Source organism: Ailuropoda melanoleuca, chromosome 5 (genome assembly GCF_002007445.2).
Source record: "Ailuropoda melanoleuca isolate Jingjing chromosome 5, ASM200744v2, whole genome shotgun sequence".
Lineage (NCBI taxonomy): Eukaryota > Metazoa > Chordata > Mammalia > Carnivora > Ursidae > Ailuropoda > Ailuropoda melanoleuca.
The window spans coordinates 110,142,062-110,162,691 of NC_048222.1; the positions used below are offsets into that span (position 1 = coordinate 110,142,062).

Consider the following 20,630-nt stretch of genomic DNA (forward strand, 5'->3'; position numbering starts at 1 on the left):
TGTCACTTATTAAATATTACAACATCCCAATGAGGAAAGCTTAAAAATTATACAGGAGTAAAGTTATCCTACTTTAATTTTTAAATTTTTTATTTTTTTAAAAGATTTTATTTATTTGTGAGAGAGAGAGCACAAGCAGGGCAAGCGGCAGGCAGAGGGAGAAGCAGGCTTCCCTCTGAGCAAGAAGCCCGATGTGGGGCTTGGTCCCAGGACCCTGGGATCATGACCTGAGCCGAAGGCAGATGCTTAACTGACTGAGCCTCCCAGGCATCCCTACCCTACTTTTATTTTTGATCTACAAAAATGACACCATACTACATACTTGTATCTATTGCTATCATTTCTTGATTATACATTGGTTAGATAAGATTTTTAGCCTTTCTTTACAACTAAAACTAAAGCATAATTTTAGTATATGTATATATGTATGTATTTATATTTACTGGTTTTCTTTTTAATGATAGTTAAGTCTGGTTAACTTGATCTTTCAAGTTTTGTTGTTGTCCAAAAACTTTCTGCAGTTTCTTCTTAACATTTCTTTACCATTTGGGGCTTTTGGTGAAATTACTATTTTTTAAATGACATTAATTTCAAATTTACTCAGAATTGTTCGTGTAGATTAGTAGAACACTTGACTAATTCTTTTATTTTCATTATGCCCCCCCTTTCTTTTTAAACAGGACACTTTACAATCAATTAAGCTATTTAATCTTACCTCTCTAGGAACTCATTTTGGGGTAAATTTGTCTGTGTAGAAACTTTTTCTGGAGTGCCTGGGTGGCGCAGTCATTAAGTGTCTGCCTTTGGCTCAGGGCGTGATCCCAGTGTTCTGGGATCAAGCCCCGCATCAGGCTCCTCCGCTGGGAGCCTGCTTCTTCCTCTCCCACTCCCCCTGCTTGTGTTCCCTCTCTCGCTGGCTGTCTCTCTCTGTCAAATAAATAAATAAAATCTTTAAAAAACAAAAAAGAAACTTTTTCTGGCTTACTATCCAAAATGAATGTCTTGACAATCTGTAGCAAGGTGACTGGTTTTGACCTCAAAGTCACCCTCTTATGTAGTTTCCTTCTTCACTCGGGCAAAAGAGCTTGCTTTCCATACTGAGCTTTTTGAGTCAGATTCTCTCTTTCTTGTTAAGCTGCCTTTGTGGTATTCTTACTTTTAGCACATTTGGAACTTCTGAAGTTTCCTTTGGATCATATTAGACTTTTTTTCTCTACAAGTAGGTCATCATTGCTGTTAACTGGGTCTATCCCTTCATAAGTGAGAGGATGGTTAAAATTCCAGAGTCTGCTGCTTTGTGTGTTGACAGTTCTCACTGAGATTCTATAGAACTTTTTCAAGTCCCAGCTATGGTTAATGCGAGGAAAAGATAGAGTGGAGAGTAGAGGACAACTTTCTTGAACAACTATCAAGTAATTTCTTATTTCAGTAATTTTCCAGGGATACATGATTAGCAATAGCAAAGGACATCTAAACTTTGTATTTAATATTTCACATTATTTTTAATGATGAATAACTTCTTTTTTTCTTTTTAATTTAAGCTTTGTTTATGGTGGAATTAAGCAGTGTATCCTTGGAGGGGTACATCTGCTCTTAAATAAATCATAGCCAGAGTAGAGGTAATGACTTAGGCTGGTGATCAGAAGCAGAAGATCCCAGAGCCAGGCTGAGAGATACCTTCATAGAGAAATACTAACGGATTGTATTTACATACGCTTTTTACTACTGTAGGCTTTGCACCATAGCAGCCGATATGAAGGAAGGAATATTAAGGCAAGATGTGGCTCCTGTTCAGAAGTAACTTAGTAGGCTTTGGGCTGCAGTAGCATTGATGTTGTGGTCCATTACGTGGGTCCTCCTGCTACTAGCTGGAATACCTACTATGTAGGTTGCCTCTAAAACACATCTTTTAGAAGTAACTAATTAAATTAACTGAACAAGATCATGGTCAAATAATGAAATGAAATGTGGTTTTTAAAAATATTTTATTTATGTATTTGTGGGGTGCCTGGGTGGCTCAGTTAGTTAAACGTCTGCCTTCAGCTTAGGTCACGATCCCAGGGTCCTGGGATCAAGCCCTGCATTGGGCTCCCTGCTCAGCCAGCAGTCTGCTTCTCCCTCCTCCCCCCGCCACTCCCCCTGTTTGTGTTCTCTCACTCTCTGTCAAATAAATAAATAAAATCTTTAAAAAAATATATTTATTTATTTATTTATTTGACACACACACACACACAGAGTGAGTGTGTGTGTGTGTGTGTGTGTGTGTGTGTGTGTGTGTGCTCAAGCAGGGGGAAGAGCAGAGGGGGAGGAAGAGGGACAAGCAGACCCTACATGAGCACAGAGCCCTACTGGTGCTCAATCCCAGGACCCTGAGATCATGACCTGGGCTGAAACCAAGAGTCAGATGCTTAACTGATTGAGCCACCCAGACGCCCTGAAATGAAATGTTGAAGAAATATTTATTTCAAATTAACACTAGGAATTGTCTCAGTTTATTATATCTGTTTGAGTTAGTTATAAACACCTAGACATTTTTTAACATGGAATTTTCACCAGTCTTATATAAATTTTTCAATATTCATTATTCATCTGATGCCCTTATGTATTAGTTTTCTGTTTCTGTGTAACGCATTACCACAAATTAGTGGGTTAGAAACACACATATTTATTATCTCACAGTTTCTGTGAGTCAGGAGTCTAGGCATATCTTAGCTGCATGCTCTGCCTGGGATCTTACAGGGGCTGTAGTCAAGGTGTTCCAAGGCAGTGGTCTTATCACAGGCTTGCCTTGGGAAGGATCTCCTTCCAAGTTCTCTCAGGTAGATGTATTTTTAAGCACATAACTTCAAGTATTTAACTTAGCATTGTTAAGTCTTGACTTTATTAGTCTTTAAATTTATCTATCTTTACCAAGTTACCACTTACTTTCTTTGTAATTTAGAACATTCTCTTAACTATCTTTAGTAAACTATGTTACATATTTGTGTATAAAACTGTGTTTAAACGACAATATCATATAAAGCTTTAAAAAGCCTTAAAACGTTATATAAATAGATATTGTGGTCAGGATTGTTAGGTAAAATCATTAGATAAAACTCAGAATTCAATAATAAACTGTATCAAAGAACTGGTCTGAGAGGGAATTGATTTGGCAAGTTGGGGGTCCCTGGTGACTTTGACCAGATTGGTCAAAGATCGGTTTCAGTGGTGGGGACAAAATTCAGTTTGGAGTGGGATAACAATAACTAGCAGGTAAACAAACAAATTTTTTAAAGGAGTTTTGCAGTAAAAGAGAACAGAGAATTGGGGCAGTAGGTAGAGGGAGACAAAGGATTAAGAAAGGGCTTTATTTTTAATTTTTAAAATGACAAATATTGTGACATGTTCAAATGCTGATGACAGTGATCCAGTGAAAAAAAGAAAATGATTTGGAGAGAGAATGTTTATCAGGGAGCAGGGTCTTTGGTTTGGAAAGTCTTTGCAAAGAGATCTGTTGACAAATGGAAGAACTGGCCTTAGAAAAGTGCAGGAGCAGTTATTTTCCTAACAGCTGATGGGAAGATGGTATTTTTATTCTGTTTGTCTCTGTTTTCTTCATGAAATAAGGTATTAGCTCAGAGAGAAGATTAGAGGAGGTGTTAGGATTTGAGGAGAAGCCTGGAAACAGCTATCCCAGAGACAGTGAAAGCAAATTTTCTTAAGGGCTATAGTAGGAATTTTGCATGGTGCTAAATACACACTTGAATAGACATTTGCTGTCTTGAGTTTAAAATGAGAACCAGTTAGCATGGTTATTTTTCTTCAATAGGTATAGAACAAGCAGAGAGTTGGATTTAACCAGGATTGTTATTTTCCTTAAAAAAACAAACAAAAAAACCAAACAGTGAGAAAGCAACATTTAATTTAAGTATATAAAGAGTGATTATCATGATGAAAAATTGGATGTCATTGAGATAAAGTAGGAACTAAGATTGAATAGATTAATGAACAGTAAAAAAGTAGATGGAATCAATAGTGTAGCTGTTTTGCTGGGCGTAATACTATTGCTGTGGGGATCACTAGAGAAAGCCAGTAACTTAAAAGCCTGTGGATATGGGGATATTTTAAGTCAGCATTTCAGCTATATTGCAGCCACTGCTCATGATCAAGTACAGAATATGACCGTGGGAGGCATAACTAAGGCAGAAAGCAAAATTGTTGGAAGTGAAGAAATTGAGGAAAGGAGAATCCAGATTGTTAAATGGATTGTCGCTATGGATGTAGAAATCACCAAGAAGGATGAATCTATTAGTAGAGGAAACGAGTACTATCAGAGATACTAAACTCAGGTACTGAAACTTTCTGAAAAATTTTCCTCCCCCAACCACCATCAAATTAAAAATAGCTTTTTAAATAAGATAAATACATGTTTATTAAGAAAAACATAGGTAATAAATAAGTTAGAATGAAAGGAAAATGGTCCATATTCTCATCATTACAGTATTATCTATTTATATTTTGGTGAATATCCTTAGACTTTTCTCTATCCATACAAAAGTAATCTATAAAAATATATGAGATCATACAAAAGTTATTTAGTATTCTGCTTTTTTTGTTTTTTTTAAAGATTTTATTTATTTATTGGACAGAGATAGAGACAGCCAGCGAGAGAGGGAACACAAGCAGGGGGAGTGGGAGAGGAAGAAGCAGGCTCACAGCGGAGGAGCCCGATGTGGGGCTCGATCCCGCAACGCCGGGATCACGCCCTGAGCCGAAGGCAGACGCCCAACCGCTGTGCCACCCAGGCGCCCCTAGTATTCTGCTTTTTAAAATTAACCAGAGATAGCTGCAAATAACTGCAAATATATAGAGAGATATAGCATTTTTACTTACTATGAGATATTCCAGGATATGGACCATTATTTATTTAACTACTCTGTGTTTTACTATTACTGTATAACAAATAACCCAAAATTTAGTGGTATTAAACAACAGTAATCATTTATTATCTCTCATAATTTCTATTCAGGAATTTGGAAAGAGCTTGGTTGGCCATTTCTCTCTTATAGTCTCTCATGCATTTATAGTCGTGTGTCAGCTAGGCTGACTGAGACTGGAGAATCAATCCAATTCTAAGGTGGTTCACTCATGTGGCTGGCAGGTTGGGTCTAGGTTTGTCTCCACATGGACCTCTCCTGGGGTCTTCTTGAGTGCCTTCATGTCATGGAAGCTGGTTTTTCCCAGAAGGAGTGGCACAACAGACGGAGGCAGCACCTGCAGTGCCTTTTATGACCTATCTGCAAAGTCTCGCATTGTCACTTGTGATACACTATGTTGGTTACAAAAGCCAACCCTAACCCACTGTAGGAAAAAACTAGTTAAGAGCATAAATCACCAGGGTTATTTTGGGGGCTGGCTACCACAACCACCCTTCTGTTGGTAATCATTTAACTTATTTGCAATTATGAATATTATTATATATATAATCCTTGTGCCATTAAGTATTTCCCTATAGTTCCAAAAGTGAAGTTACTCTGTTAAAGGATAGTTACATTTAAAATTTTGATAGGTGTTACCAAATTACTCTTCAGAAAGGTTATACTTATTTAATTTCCATATCAGTCCACGAGAGTACATTTCCCTTACCCTCACCAATAATTGTTGTTCTTAATTAGTTTAATCTTTACCAATATGATAGATTTTTTAAAATTTAAATTCAATTAGCCAACATATAGTACATCATTAGTTTCAGATGTAGCGTTCTGTGTTCATCAGTTATGTATAACACCCAGTGCTCATCACATCACATGCCCTCCTTAATGCCCGTTACCCAGTTACCCCATCCCTCCACCCACCTCCCCTTTTGCAGCCCCTCAGTTTGTTTCCCAGAATCAAGAGTTTCTCATGGTTTGTCTCCCTCTCTGATTTCTTCCCATTCAGCTTTCCCTCTCTTTCCCTATGATCTTCTGTGCTATTTCTTATATTCCACATATGAGTAAAACCCTATCATAATTTTCTTTCTCTGATTGACCTATTTCACTTAGCATAATACCCTCCAGTTCCATCCATGTCAATGTAAATGGTAGGTATTCATCCTTTCTGATGGCTGAGTAATATGCCATTGTATGTATGGACTACATCTTCTTTCTCCATTCATCTGTTGAAGGACATCTCAGCTCCTTCCACAGTTTGGCTATTGTGGACATTGCTGCTATGAATAATGGGGTGCAGGTGCCCTTTCTTTTCACTACATCTGTTTCTTTGGGGTAAATACCCAGCAGTGCAACTGCTGGATCAGAGGGTAGCTCTATTTTTAACTTCTTGAGGAACCTCTGTACTGTTTTCCAGAGCGGCTGTCCCAGCTTGCATTCCCACAAACAGTGTAAGATGTTTTATATATATATTTAACTTATATCTATTTAATTATTGGGATTGAACAATTTCCTTGTGTTTGTTGGCCCATTGCATTTCTCCTTTTTTGTGTGTACAGACTGTACATGGTATATTTCTATTTTTAAAATTTGTGTTGATTTTTTCCTTAAGATTATTTATGCTATTTATTTAAGAGAGGGAGAGAGGAGGGGCAGAAGAAGAGGAAGAGAGAGAATCTTAAGCAGCCTCCATTCCCAGCATGGAGCCCAACATGGGATTCAAATCTCAGGACCCTTAGATCATGACCTGAGTGAAGTCAAAAGTTAGGTGCTTAACCTAACCGACTGAGCCACCCAGGTGCCCCTCAGGATTATTTCTAAGATATCATTCCTTTGTTGTGAAATTCAGGTGTTTCCCTCTCAGCTTACTTTTTGTATTTTTACTTTATTTTTAGCCTTACAGAAATTTTTGTTATGCATTGTAGTCAAATTTGTTTTCTTCCTTCATCATTGCTTTGGAAGCTGAACCCTACTAGAAGAATGTAGAAAAAAATGTATATTTTTTCTAATGCTCTTGTAGTTTTGTTGTTGTGATTTGTTTATCTGTATAGATATTTAATTCTTTAAGAATTTACTTGTGAGTTTGGTATGAATTTAAAATCTAAACTTTTTATTAAATAACCAGTTGTTGCAGTGCTAGTTTTTGAAAGCCATCTTTTCTTCACTGTGGCCGCTAGTTTTTCTACTCAATTCCATTCTCCCTAACCTGTATTCTGATAGAACTCCAATTTTATTCAACTCCCTACCTTCCAGAAAGTAGCCATGTGCTGTCACCATCCCTATACCCAGGGAGTGAGTCCTAATTGAGCCAAACCAATCATAGTGGTCCCACTACTTTTCTGATGATTAACTTACGGATGGATATTTAACAAGAGCTTCTGAAAAGGTGTGCTTGTTCTTAAAAAAGATCCAAGAGGTAAATGGTATTTGCTTTCTGCCTCTGGAAGAGTGCTGTAGCCATCAAGTGATGACTACAAGGGAAGCAAGCTTGGAAACAATGCTAATCCACCTGGAAGAATGAAAAGATGTAAAGACCTGGGTCTTAGCATCCTTGAGCTTTTGAATTAACCTATCCCACGACCATGTTAACTCAGGCATTCATATTATGTTAACCCAGGCTAAATTTCCTCATTGTTTAAGTCTCATTGAGTTAGATTTTATGCAGCCAAATGCGTCCTGACTGGTCCACTTACTGATATGAAACGAAGTACCATACCATTTATTTAATATGGCTTTATACTAGGTTTCACTATCTAGAATTATCAGTTCTACTCCTTGCCCCCATTTTTCTTTCAGATTTTAACTTTTCCTATCCTCCCCTTTTTTTCCCAGAAAAACTTAAGAATCGAATTAATATTTATAGCACTGCTTTTTTTTTTTTTTTTTTGAAATAGGCTCCATGCCCAGTGCAGACCCCCACACGGGGCTTGAACTCAAGACCCTGAGATTAGGGGGCGCCTGAATAGCTCAGTCGTTAAGCGTCTGCCTACGGCTCAGGTCATGATCCCAGGGTCCTGGGATCGAGCCCTGCATCGGGCTCCCTGCTCAGCAGAAAGCCTGCTTCTCCCTCTCCCACTCCTCCTGGTGGTGTTCCCTCTCTCGCTGTGTCTCTCTCTGTCCAATAAATAAATAAAATCTTAAAAAAAAAAAGACCCTGAGATTAAGACCTGAGCTGAGATCAAGAGTCAGACACTTGACTGACTGAGCCACCCAGGCACCCCTGTCTGTTTTCTCTTTGATTTCATCTGTCAAATGCATTTTTACCATTTGCTTGTATTTAGAATATTTCTTTTTTTTTTCTTTTTTAAAGATTTTATTTATTTATTCGACAGAGATAGAGACAGCCAGCGAGAGAGGGAACACAAGCAGGGGGGAGTGGGAGAGGAAGAAGCAGGCTCACAGCAGAGGAGCCTGATGTGGGGCTCGATCCCATAACGCCAGGATCACGCCCTGAGCCGAAGGCAGATGCCCAACCGCTGTGCCACCCAGGCGCCCCTAGAATATTTCTTAATCACTGTATTAAAACACAGATTTGCCTTTTTTAGATGATATGCAGTCTGCTTTATTGAGATATAATTTACATACCATACAGCTAATCAATTAAGATGTGTAACCGTTGGTTTTTAGTGTGTTCATGGAGTTGTACAACCATCACCTGTTTTAGAACATTTTTATCACCCCCAAAGGAAACTGTGTACTGATAAGTAGTCACTTCCCATCCCATCCTCCCCCATGCNCCCACCCCCCCCCATCCCCCCCCCCCCGCCACTACTCTGCCCTAAGCAATTGCCAATCTACTTTATGTCTGTATGGATGTACCTACTTTGGGCATTCATATAAATGGAATCATATGGAATTCAGTCCTTTGTGACTAGCTTATTTCACTTATTTTCAGGTTTTATCTGTGTCATGCATATATCAGTGCTTCATTTCTTTTTATTGCCAAATTATATTCCATTATATTCCAGTTTTGTTTATCCAGATTCATCAACTGCAGGACACTTAGGTTGTTTGTGTCTTTTGGCTATTATGAATCATGCTGTTCTAAACATTTGTGTACATGTTTTTGGGTGAACGTGTTTTCATTTCTTTGGGATATATATCTGAGGGTAATCGCTTGAGAAACTGTGAGATGATTTTCCAAAGTGGGGGCACCATTTTACACTTCTATCAGCAGTGTTTTAGGCTTTCAATATCACCACATGATTTGGGGGTTTTTTGAGTTGAACAGAGAACTGGCGTTTTTGTGTGGTAAAATATACATAACGTAAAATTTACCATTTTAACCATTCATAAGTACAGTTCTGTAGCGTTAAGTACATTGTTGTGCAGTCATCACCACCATCCACCTCCACAACTTTTTTTTATCTTCCCAAACTGAAAGTCCACACCCATTAAGCACTAACTCCCATTCCCCTCTCCCTGCAGCCCGTGGCAACCAGCATTCTACTTTCTGTCTCTGAATTTGACTACACTAGCTAGGTACCTTATGCGAATGGAATCATGTAGTATTTGTTCTTTTGTGACTGGCACATTTCACTGGCATGATATCCTCAAGAGAACCTTTTTTTTTTTAAAGGTGTTATTGATAAGTAGTCTCCGTACCAAACATGCGGCTCGAACTCACGTCCCTGAAATCAGGAGTCTCATGCTCCACCAACTGGGCAGCCAGGTTCCCCAAGAACCTGAGTTTTTTAAAGGCAGTGTTTGATGCATGCATATATCGTTTATGAACTTCTTTTATACTTTCCATATACCATCCTGCCATGTCCTTTATAAAAGCCTTTTTTTAGTCTATATAATACTGTTTACCTTTTTCCTCTCTAAAGATTTCAAAATTGGAATTCTATTTTTAATTCTATTATTGTTCCTTTTATAACTCCCTTTATATCATACATGTCTGTGTTTATGTGTAGGATATGAAGGAAATTGTATTATGATGAGGAGATTAATGGGAAATTCTCTCCTACCGTATTTCATTTAATTCATGTTTATTTACTTAAGAGGATTTCAGATAATACAACTAAATTATTATCTTTATATAATGTAAAACACATTATGTTTTTAAAAGCATAGTCCCTGGGCTGACAACTGCCTGTTCAAATCTCAGCTCTGCCACTTACCAGCTGGATGACTTCACCGAAATTACTTAACCTTTCTGTGTCTCTGTTGTCTCATTTGTGATATCAGGATAATAATATTACCTGCCTCATTGCTAGGATTAAATAAATTAATATCCTTAGTGCACTTAGAGCATTACCTGGCACATGATAATGCTTGGTAAGAGCTTGGTGCTGTTATTATCATTAGCATTCTTTGTGAGGAATTATTATTGACATTTACATTTTATTTTATAAGCATGTTGATTTATTCTTTTTGACTATTTTTGTTGTTTCTTCCTCACTAGTATTTTTATTATAACTTCTTTCTTGAAGTCTTACTATCATGTTTAAATCTTATCTCTTTGTACCTCTGTAATTTTTTTCAGTTGTGGTCTGTCTTATTTGCCACTGTATTTTTTGTTTATATGTTTTCAGTCCCTAGAACATTGTTTGGCACATAACAGTTGCTCAGTAAAGATTTGATGTGTGTGGAGCCCTTGCATATCTGTTAAACTCTGGTCAAACGGTGGGCTAAAGGGAGACCGCATGGCAGGAAGATGAAGAAGAGACTTACTTCCTTGTGTTTGTGTCCTGTTTGCTTTCCATCCTCCTAGCAGTATTTCTTCACAGCAGCAATTCCTTCCCATAGCTATACCTGAGTCCAGTTCGCAGTTTTTCTAACACTCACAGTACCAGCCTAGTGAACCCCATGTCAGAGATGTCAGTACCACAAGCCGCTTGGCTCCCACTCCTCAAGAGTTCTGTATGCCAGCCCCGTAGGGCTCTTCCTTCAGGGACACCAGCAGCAGCCAAACAGCTCCCTCCTGCTATACAATCTTAATATAACTTCCAGTACATTGAAGCATTTAAGATATGCTAAGAAAATAACATTGAGTCTACCAGAAATAATGGTTATATTTGTCAAAAACATTCCATTAGTAAAAGTTGAATTTAGAATCTTAGTTTTACTTTTTGTTCATTGTTGAGGTTCGTTATAGTACATTTACCTCGAGAATAGATTCTTCTTTCACCCAGAAGAGCTATCTTCCTTCTCTGAACTCCTGTAGTTCTCTGAACTACAAATATCTACTGTAATAGTTTCCTTTATCTGCTATAACAAATTACCACACAGGTAGTAGCTTAAAATAACACAAATTTGTTATCTTACAGTTCTAGAGGACTTAAGTCCAAAAATGGGTCTTATGAATTAAAATCAAGGTGTCAGCAAGCTGCCTTCTTTCCTGGGGATTTCTAGAGGGAAACCATTCCTTGCCTTGTCCAACTTCTACAGGCTGCCTACTTCCCTTGGGCTTATGGCCACATCACTCCAACCTTTGCTTCTACCATCACATCTCCAGAAATCCAGGATAATCTTCTCATCTCAGGATCTTTAACTTAACCACATCTGCAAAGCCCTGTTTGCCATGTAAGTTAAAATAACTGCAGGTTTGGGGAAGGACTTGCACATCTTTGGGGTCCATTATTCTGCTTACCATATCTTTCTTTTACTTAGAGTCATTGAATGTCAGAGCTGGAAGGGACACTGGATGATAACTTGTCCAATCCCTCATTTTATACTTGAGGAAACTGGGTGAAACAAATGAAGGTTTGTCTGCCTCTGAGCTTGTTTTAAGGTTAGGAAAAAGGCCTTATTCATGTTTGGTATGCTTAAATATATTTAAATATTCTTAGATTACCTGATTGAATAAAAGGTTAGTGATGGAAACCAGATATATCTGGTCTCTAATTCTTTCATTTTAAGTTACTCCTAATGCAAGTTTATTTAAAAAAAACACAACAAACCACTGACTAAAAATACCAAGAGGAATAAAGATTTATTCATTCTTACATTCTGTAGGTAAAAGGAGAAATCATTTAGTCTTAAAAATAATTACCCTTTTGGAGCGCCTGGGTGGCAAAGCGGTTGGGCATCTGCCTTCGGCTCAGGGCGTGATCCTGGCATTGTGGGATTGAGCCCCATATCAGGCTCCTCGGCTATGAGCCTGCTTCTTCCTCTCCCACTCCCCCTACTTGTGTTCCCTCTCTCACTGGCTGTCTCTATCTCTGTCGAATAAATAAATAAATAATCTTTAAAAAAAAATTACCCTTTTAAGATTCCTTTTCTCTTTATCTTGTCCACATCTCTGCTTTCATCTACCCACCCTTCTCTATAAAAAAAAATGAATGAAAGAATAAAGAAAGAAGGAGGGAAGGAAGGAAGAAGGGAAGGAGGGAGGGAGAAGAGAAAAATGAAAACGAATGAAAAAAAAAGAAGAAAAAGGAAGAAGGGGAGAGAGGGAAGGAAAATAAAAAGATACAATGGTGTTCACTTAATTGTTTTACTAGAATAACTCATGGAATCCAGACTTAGATTCTTTGACACTGCTATTTGGCTGTGTTAATAAGGTAAGCCTATATTTTTGGTGATGTATATAGTTTATATGTGTTCAGTAATTAAGATAATTTAGAAATCAATATTTATCTGTTAAAAACTTCATAATTTTAGAAAAACTTTCAGAAACTTAGGTTTACCTTTTGACTTATGATTTTCTTTCCCTTGTTAAGGAAAGATAGTTTGGACTCTTGATTAAAATAAAATTAAGAATTAAAAAACTTTATCTGGCATTTCTTATTAAAAATCTAGATTTTAGGTTTAGAATATCATCCAGACTAGATAAATCACTTACCTGTTGTTCAAGAAAAAAAGCTTTGTCTGTTTTTTTTTAATGATTGATTTTCTTTTGTTTAATATTCTTGTAGTTTATATGGAATCTGATTTATCATTAAATGTGTTTAGGTATATTAGGTATGGTCCTTGAAATAAAGTACACCTGAAGCATAATGTTAGATTCTTTTCCTGTTTGTGTCAGCATGGTCTTTCCTTGGCTGTATACATGTATACACGTCTGATTCTAAACTTGTATGTTATACAAGTCTCTATAAACACTAAGACTGCATACATCTATTTTTTATTTTGTCTCCTAATGTAGTACATGTAGAGTGCTTATTAGCAAGTGTAAAAATGGACCATGATGTAAAAGTGCCAAATAACTGGTAATGATTGTTATCATATTGTCATTCTCTCAGTGAGCAAAAAGTTAATTATAAGTCAACCTTAGAATGCGTTCATTATAATAAATTCTATTCATTGGGTGAAAACATAATCTGACTTTTGTTTTCTTGGCAGCAACTTGAATTGGTGGAACCAAGTGGCTGGATTCACGTTCCCTTAACTGATAATCATAAGAAGCCAACTCGCACATTTATGATACAGATTGCCGTTCTAGCCAATCACCAAAATGGAAGAGACACCCACATGAGACAAATTAAAATATACACACCAGTGGAAGAGAGCTCCATTGGTAAATTTCCTAGATGTACAACTATCGATTTCATGATGTATCGTTCAATAAGGTGACCTTAACACAGAACAAAAATCATTAAACATATCTTTGTTTTATCTTGTCAGTAAATATTATATCTGGAATCTTTTGAAAAAAGCATCAGTTATTTTGCAATTTTGTATGCATTGAAGAGTATTTTATTGTAACTTTAATAAATAGATTTTGGGTCATATAATTTTTATTTTCTTGAACATATAATGAAGCTCACATATTTTACATTATTGAAAAAGGATATGAAGCCAATCATTAACTTTTTCATTATATCAAAAGAAAAACAATTGAACTGAAAATTTTAAGAGATAACATAATTTTTTACTAACTGATTATTTGGTTTATTGCATGTTTGGGAACAATACTATGTTTCATAAATAGATACTGTCTTTAATAGGCCAAAATTCTTCTCTTTTTTTTTCTTTCTAGAGGAAGCTTATTCTTTTAATACTGGGCCTTTAAAAAAACAGTGTCAAAATAGTCTTGGCATTAGGTGTCTTATGAGAACCATTCTGATTTGGAGAATATACTTAATTGTGTTGTAATTACTTCCATGAAATACTTCTAATGCCAGGGTTCTCTATATCCTAATATTGGGTCAGAGATTACCAGTATCATCTGCTATTTATCCCAGTTCTAGTGCTGCTTATAGAAGAGTTCAATTCAAATTTGTGTCTGACACTGAAGCACTCCTTGAGGGATAATGTGTCTCATAAAAAATTTTTAAAATGTATGAGATTGTTCTTTGTATATAAAAATATTTTAAAGGAGCTTAAGTGTGTTTTCTTTCCATGGTTTAAAGTGAGTAGATTTGATTCTATATGTTTTTTTTCCCTCCTATATCTATTACTTTTTAGGAGTATGATTATTTAGCCATAGAACCTCCCCAGATTGGTTCTTGTTTGGGAAAGATTCCTTTGGTGGTTTTTGCATTGCTGGGTAGACTGAAGTCTTAAATAATAAAATTTTCATTCCATTTTTTAAATTGAAGTATAGTTAACATACAATGTTGTATTTGTTTCAGGTGTATAACATAGTGATTTGACAATTCTATATGTTACTCACTGCTCACCAGGATGAGTGTAGTCACCATACAAATTTATTGCAATGTTATTGACTGTATTTTCTATGCTGTGCTTTTTATCTCCAGAATTTACTTATTTTATAACTGGAAGTTTGGATCTCTTAATCCCTTTCACCTATTTCACCCAGCTCCCTAATCCCCCTCCGGCAACCACCATTTTGTTCTCTATATTTAAGAGTTTGTTTTGTTTTGTAGAGTACGCATATAAGTGAAATCAGATGGTCTTTGTCTTCCTCTGTTTGATTTATTTCACTTAACATAATACCCTCTAGGTCCCTCCATATTGTGAATGGTGAGAGCTCATTCTTTTTTATGGCTGAGTAATATTCCATCCTGTGTATTTATATGACACATCTTTATTCCTCTGCTGATGAACACTTGGGTTGCTTCCATATCTTGGCTATTGTTACTAATGCTGCTTTAAAACAAAGCAATGCATATATCTTTTTGAATTAGCGTTTTTGTTTTCTTTGGGTAAATGCCCAGCAGTGGAATTGGTAGTTCATACGGTAGTACTTTTTTTTTTTTTTTAAGATTTTATCTATTTATTTGAGACAGAGTGTGTGAGAGAGAGAGAGAGAGAGGGCATGAGCGTGGAGTAGGGGCAGAGGGACAGGGAGAAACAGACTCCCCACTGAGTAAGGAGCCCAATATGGGGCCCAATCCCAGGGCGCTGAGATTATGACCTGAGTGGAAGGCAGACATTTAACCAACTGAGCCACCCAGGTGTCCCATGGTAGTTCTATTTTTAATTTTTTGAGGATCCTTCATATTGTTTTCTGCAGTGGTTGCATCAATTTATATTCCCACCAAGAATGCATAAGTTTTCCCTTTTCTCCACATCCTTGTCAACACTTGTTATTTCTTATCTTTTTGATAACAGCCATTCTGACAGGTGGAGGTAATATCTCATTGTGGTTTTGATTTGCATTTCCTGCATGATTAGTGATGTTGAGCATCTTTTCATATATCTGTTGGTTATAAGGGGGTGGGGTAGAGGGAGAAGCAGACTCCTCACTAAGCAGGGATCCCTACATGGGCCTCAGTCCCAATCATGACCTGACCTGAAGGCAGACACTTAACCGACTGACCCACCCAGGTGCCCCTTTGCCTATTTTTTAATCAGATTGTTTTTTGGCGTTGGTTGTATAAGTTCTTTATGTATTTTGGATATTAACTCCTTATTGGATATATCATATGCAAATATCTTCTCTCATTCAGTAGATTGCCTCTTTGTCTTATTGGTGGTTTCCTTACCTGTCCAAAAGCTTTTTATTTTGATGTAGTCCCAATATTTTATTTTTGCTTTTGTTTCCCTTGCCTGAGGAGAAAAATCCATGAATAAGTTGCTAAGGCTGCTGTCCCACAGATTACTGCCAATGTTTTCTTTTAGGAGTTTTATGGTTTCAGGTCTCACATTTAGGTGTTTAATCCTTTAAATAGTAAAGTTTAAAAAAATAATTATGTGTATGCTTTATTCTGGCAAGGAGTACTAATTTACATGGATACTCTAAAAAAGGCTTTCACTTTTTCACTCAGTAGAATCTCTGCTGTTCTTTCTCTGAGTTCCACAAAGAGTTGTATTGTTATTTTCATTTCGTTTCTTTGAAGTATGCATGGTAGGTGATCTATACAGTCACCGAAAATCTGTAACCAAGAGTTCGTTTGGAATCGGCAAATTAATCCAAACATTGATATGGGATGTTGGAAATGGTGGAAGAGAGGAAAACACATGGATAGGAATTAAAAGAAAAGGAAAGAGGGGCACCTGGGTGGCTCAGTTGGTTAAGTGTCTGACTCTTGATCTCAGCTCAGGTCTTGGTCTCAGAGCTCCATGCTGGCTGTGGAACCTACTTAAAAACAACAACAACAACACACACACAAAAAAAAGGAAAGGAGAGAATCGAGAAAATAATAACAATATTCACTAGGTACTTTATTGAATGTTTTGCTTTCACCTGATAAGGAAAACATTCATGTAACTGTAAGGTCTTAGTAAAAGAGAGAAGTCTAATAAAAAGTACAGAAGGTTTTATTACTAATAATGTTACTACTTGCTAAATGCTTTTTAAAATTTTGCTTAAAAGAAACAAGAGGACTAATTATCATTTACATGATCTGCTCTGTTATCTCCTACTAATGGTTTCCTGAGAGGCTCCTAAAATCAGGAGGGATTAAGAAGAATGTTGAGAAAATTAGTATGTTTTCTATTTCTACTCTTATTCTCTCTTTTTTTTATATGTGAGCGGGCTGGCCACCTTTATTAGGCATGGGAAATCTTGGTAGCTGAGGATTATGGAGATAATGGTTCTCTTTTTATTTATCATATTTAAAATACAGATAGACCATGTATTATAATATTGACAACGCGTAATTATCTAAAGTAGTTGCATTTCTCTTTTAAAAGTGCAAATAATATACCTGACAAAGGATTTGTATCTAGACTATATAAAAAATTCTTACAACTCAATGGTAAGAACACAAATAATTCACTACAGGAAGAATGAATAGTCACTTTACCAAGGAAGATACAGGATTGGCAAATGAGCATGTAAAAAGATGGTCGGCTTCACTTGACATTAGTGAAATGCAGTAAAACCACAATGAGATACCATTTCACAGCTGCTAGACTGGCTACAATTAAAGACAATTGCAAGCATTGGCAAAGATGTGGAGGGACTGGACCTCACACTGATGGTGAAGTTGCAATTAATGTATAACCACTTTGTAAAACAGTTCAGTGATTTTTTTTTTTAAGATTTTATTTGTTTATTTGACAGAGATAGCGAGAGAGGGAACGCAAGAAGGGGGAGTGGGAGAGGGAGAAGCAGGCTTACCACTGAGCCGGGAGCCCAATGTGGGGCTCCATCCCAGGACCCTGGGATCGTGACCTGAGCCGAAGGCAGCCACTTAACGACTGAGCCACCCAGGCGCCCTGCAGTTCAGTGATTTCTTAACAAGTTAAACATATACCTGTTATATGATCCAGTCATTTCACTTCCTGATATTTACCCAACAGAAAAGAAAGTGATATGTCTATACAAAGAATATACATAGCTTTATTTGTAATACCTGAAAACTGGAAACAACCCAAATATTGGTCAATAGGAGAATATATGACCGAATAGTCATATATCTATATAATAGATTACTATTAGTATATGCAACAACATGGATACATTTTTGTAATAATTATGTTGAGAGAAAGAAGCCATTCAAAAAAGAGTACATACTATTTGATTCCTTTTTTTTTATTCTGGAAAATACAAACAAATCAAATGACAAGAAGCAGATCCATGGTTGTATGGGATGGGGAGTGGGGAGAAATAAGGAGGGATGGACTCTTTGGGGGAATGATTGAAATGTTCATTAATCTGATTGTGGTACTGATTTCACAGGTATATACATATGCCAAGATTTATCAAATTATACACTTTACATATGTGCAGTTTATTGCATGTCAATTATACCTCAATAAAGCTGTTTTAAAAATAGCTTATTCTACCTGTTTCACATAGTAATCATTCAAAGATGCTAGATTTGAAGTAGTTCTATGTCTTACTGATAAATGATCTGAAAATAAAAAGATCAAAGAGCCATTTTAATAGTTAATGAAACAGTGACAGCAATTAATTCACTCATTCATAATCCATATATGCTTTTCACTGTTGGGCAAACTGCAGGTATAAGATTTAAATTTTTAAATTTCACATGTAATCTAAGCATAAGATACTTTCAAAATCAGTTTATTAGGTGGGGAAATATTGTCATAAGAAACTGTATAAAACTGTGGAATTTTAAAATACAGTGTTTCCAAATCACTAAGATGTACACCTGAAACTAAAACTGTGTGTCAACTATACTCACACTAAAAAATTAATTTTAAAAATTAAAAAAGTAATAAAATACAGTGGTTCATTGAACACTAATAAATACACAGCTCTAAAAAAGACTAGTATTGGGTCTTAAATTAGATTTAATAAGGAGACCAAGATAAATCTGATGCAGACCTTGCTTTCCAGTTGCTTATAGTCTATTAGGGGAAATAATAGATCTCTAATGAGCCAAATCAGAAATTAGAGTGGTAGGATCTCTAATTGATGGGTAAGGGTGTGGAGGAAGGGAGAGTTGACTTTCTGTTCAGGAAGACAGAGGTAAAGCTAAAGAAGACATTTGTGGAGAAAGTGGAATTTTTAAAAGAAAGACTATTTGTATCATCTAGTTATTTACTTTTCAAGCCTATTCTTGAATCCAGACTATCATTGTTTTTATGGGTAACAATTAATTTGAAACAGATGATTTGTGTGTTCAGATTAAGTGATGTTTTGTACATTTACTCTTGTTGGAAAGTTTCCAACAATTAAAACACTGACAATCTTGAAAAGTAATTTTAGTTACCATGCCTTCTGTTCTTTTAGCCATTATGACTACTAACTTAGTAATTAATTAATGTAATACACTAGATTAATAAACCACAGTATAAATTTTTATGAGGTAAAATTCTAGTGTTCTAGAAAATTGTTATTGCTGTAAAATTCTTAATAAAATATTGGCTTATTATATATTATTTTTAATTGAATTCTTGGTTACTAGTTTATTTTGTCAATTACCTTTTAAAAATGATAAATTTTGTGAAATGTGTTACATTAAAGCGTTAGGGGAAATAATACTTTGTAGTTGTAATTATATGTGGACACTTCTGCCTTGAGCATCTTTTAAACCAAGATTATTTTCTTTTGCCCACATCGTTTTGGCTTTCCCCACTTGTGCTATGACTTCCCTGGTGAAAGTACCCTCTCTTTCTTCTGTGGCTAATCCCATTACCATCATTTGTCTTCTCTTGTCCTTTCTGGTGAATAGAACCAATTTACTATTTTGTACATATAGGCAAAATTACAATTGGACCAATCTAAAAGTGTTCTACTTGCTTATGAATCCTTTTTCTGGATGAATTTTTATTTCAGGAAATGGTATTTCACCTCATGTATTATTGAAGCTCTAGTGTTTACCATCTCAGTTGTTATAATTACTATGTTTGTAGCCATCAGCTTTCCACTGATGCAGTTCGGTAATCATCATAAGATATTCTTCCACTTTGCATTTGCTTTTCTGATGTTGAGAGTAAATTACAATTCTCTCCCTGTGGTCCTAGAAATAATTTCCCAAATTGTTTTTATAGACTTTATTCTGAGATTAGCTCTCCTCTTTACCCTGGCATTCCTCTATAGCTGGAGATCCAGATTTTAACAGATCATTTCCTGTTGTTACTACAGCGCCATCAAAATACTGATCACTTACCAAGAAGCAAAGTATCCAAAAGACTGAAGCAGAGAGTTCAGCCAGCTGTTTGTTTCTCAATTGTTAAAATTTGTAGGAATCACATGTTCAATGGATATGGCTACACAATGAACTGGGGGTAGCCTGGGTAAAAGGAGAATGGTAAGAAGCCATCCAGCTCTTGAGTTATAACACGCTCAGGTATTTACCAAAGACAAAGGGAAGGAATTTCGGTATTTTAAGAGTGCTTATTGTTTAAGGTAGCATTCAGTAACTACTAGGAGATGCAGGTAACCTGTTCTTTGGAAGTTTTATTTTTTTTTCCAAGTCATTAGGGCTGTTTAGAATAAAACCCACTTTTTTTTTTTTCTTGAAATTTTCAATTGTTAGACTGGCAGTCTGGTATGATTTTGACTCCTGTCCTTCATCTTCCCATACTCAGGAGCACCAAGCCCTGCAGATTCTTTCTCCACAGTAATGATCACTGTTAGTTTTATTCCATTTACATCACTGTAGGCCAATTGCTGGAAGCTCCCAGCTGGACCATTGGTCTTTAGTTTATGCTAAGATAAAATTATCCGAACAATATTTCATCATATGGCTTTCTGTAAAATCTATACTAATTTCCACATTACCTATATAAATTTACCTATGTAAATAAACCCAAAGTCCTCTGGCAGCCCTTCAAGGCCATACATCCTCTCTGCCTGTTTTATAACCTTTTCATATTCTCAGACTTATTGCCCAGCAAATATGCTTGTCTGTTTTATGCACACAACTCCCTTATTCTCATTTTTACTATTTTATATGTAACATCTAATGGCCTTTAATGTCACTGTTCTAACAATTGATACCACTTTCC

At 36.2% G+C, this 20,630-nt stretch overlaps 1 protein-coding gene across 4 annotated transcripts in view; it reads left to right on the forward strand.

Moving 5' to 3' along the window:
* ANAPC10 (anaphase promoting complex subunit 10) overlaps positions 1–20,630 on the forward strand; it is a 240,135-nt gene that overhangs the window by 72,997 nt on the left and 146,508 nt on the right. For 2 of the 4 annotated variants that reach the window (XM_002916234.4, XM_034661563.1), the window contains exon 5: positions 13,200–14,177. The exons of 1 other annotated variant lie outside the window; for it this stretch is intronic. In XM_002916234.4, the coding sequence (XP_002916280.1) occupies positions 13,200–13,430 (231 nt within the window). In that variant the 3' untranslated portion in view covers positions 13,431–14,177. Of the gene's footprint in view, positions 1–11,303; positions 11,439–13,199; positions 14,178–20,630 lie in introns of those variants that run through there. One more of the 4 variants, XM_034661564.1, reaches the window with a different exon arrangement.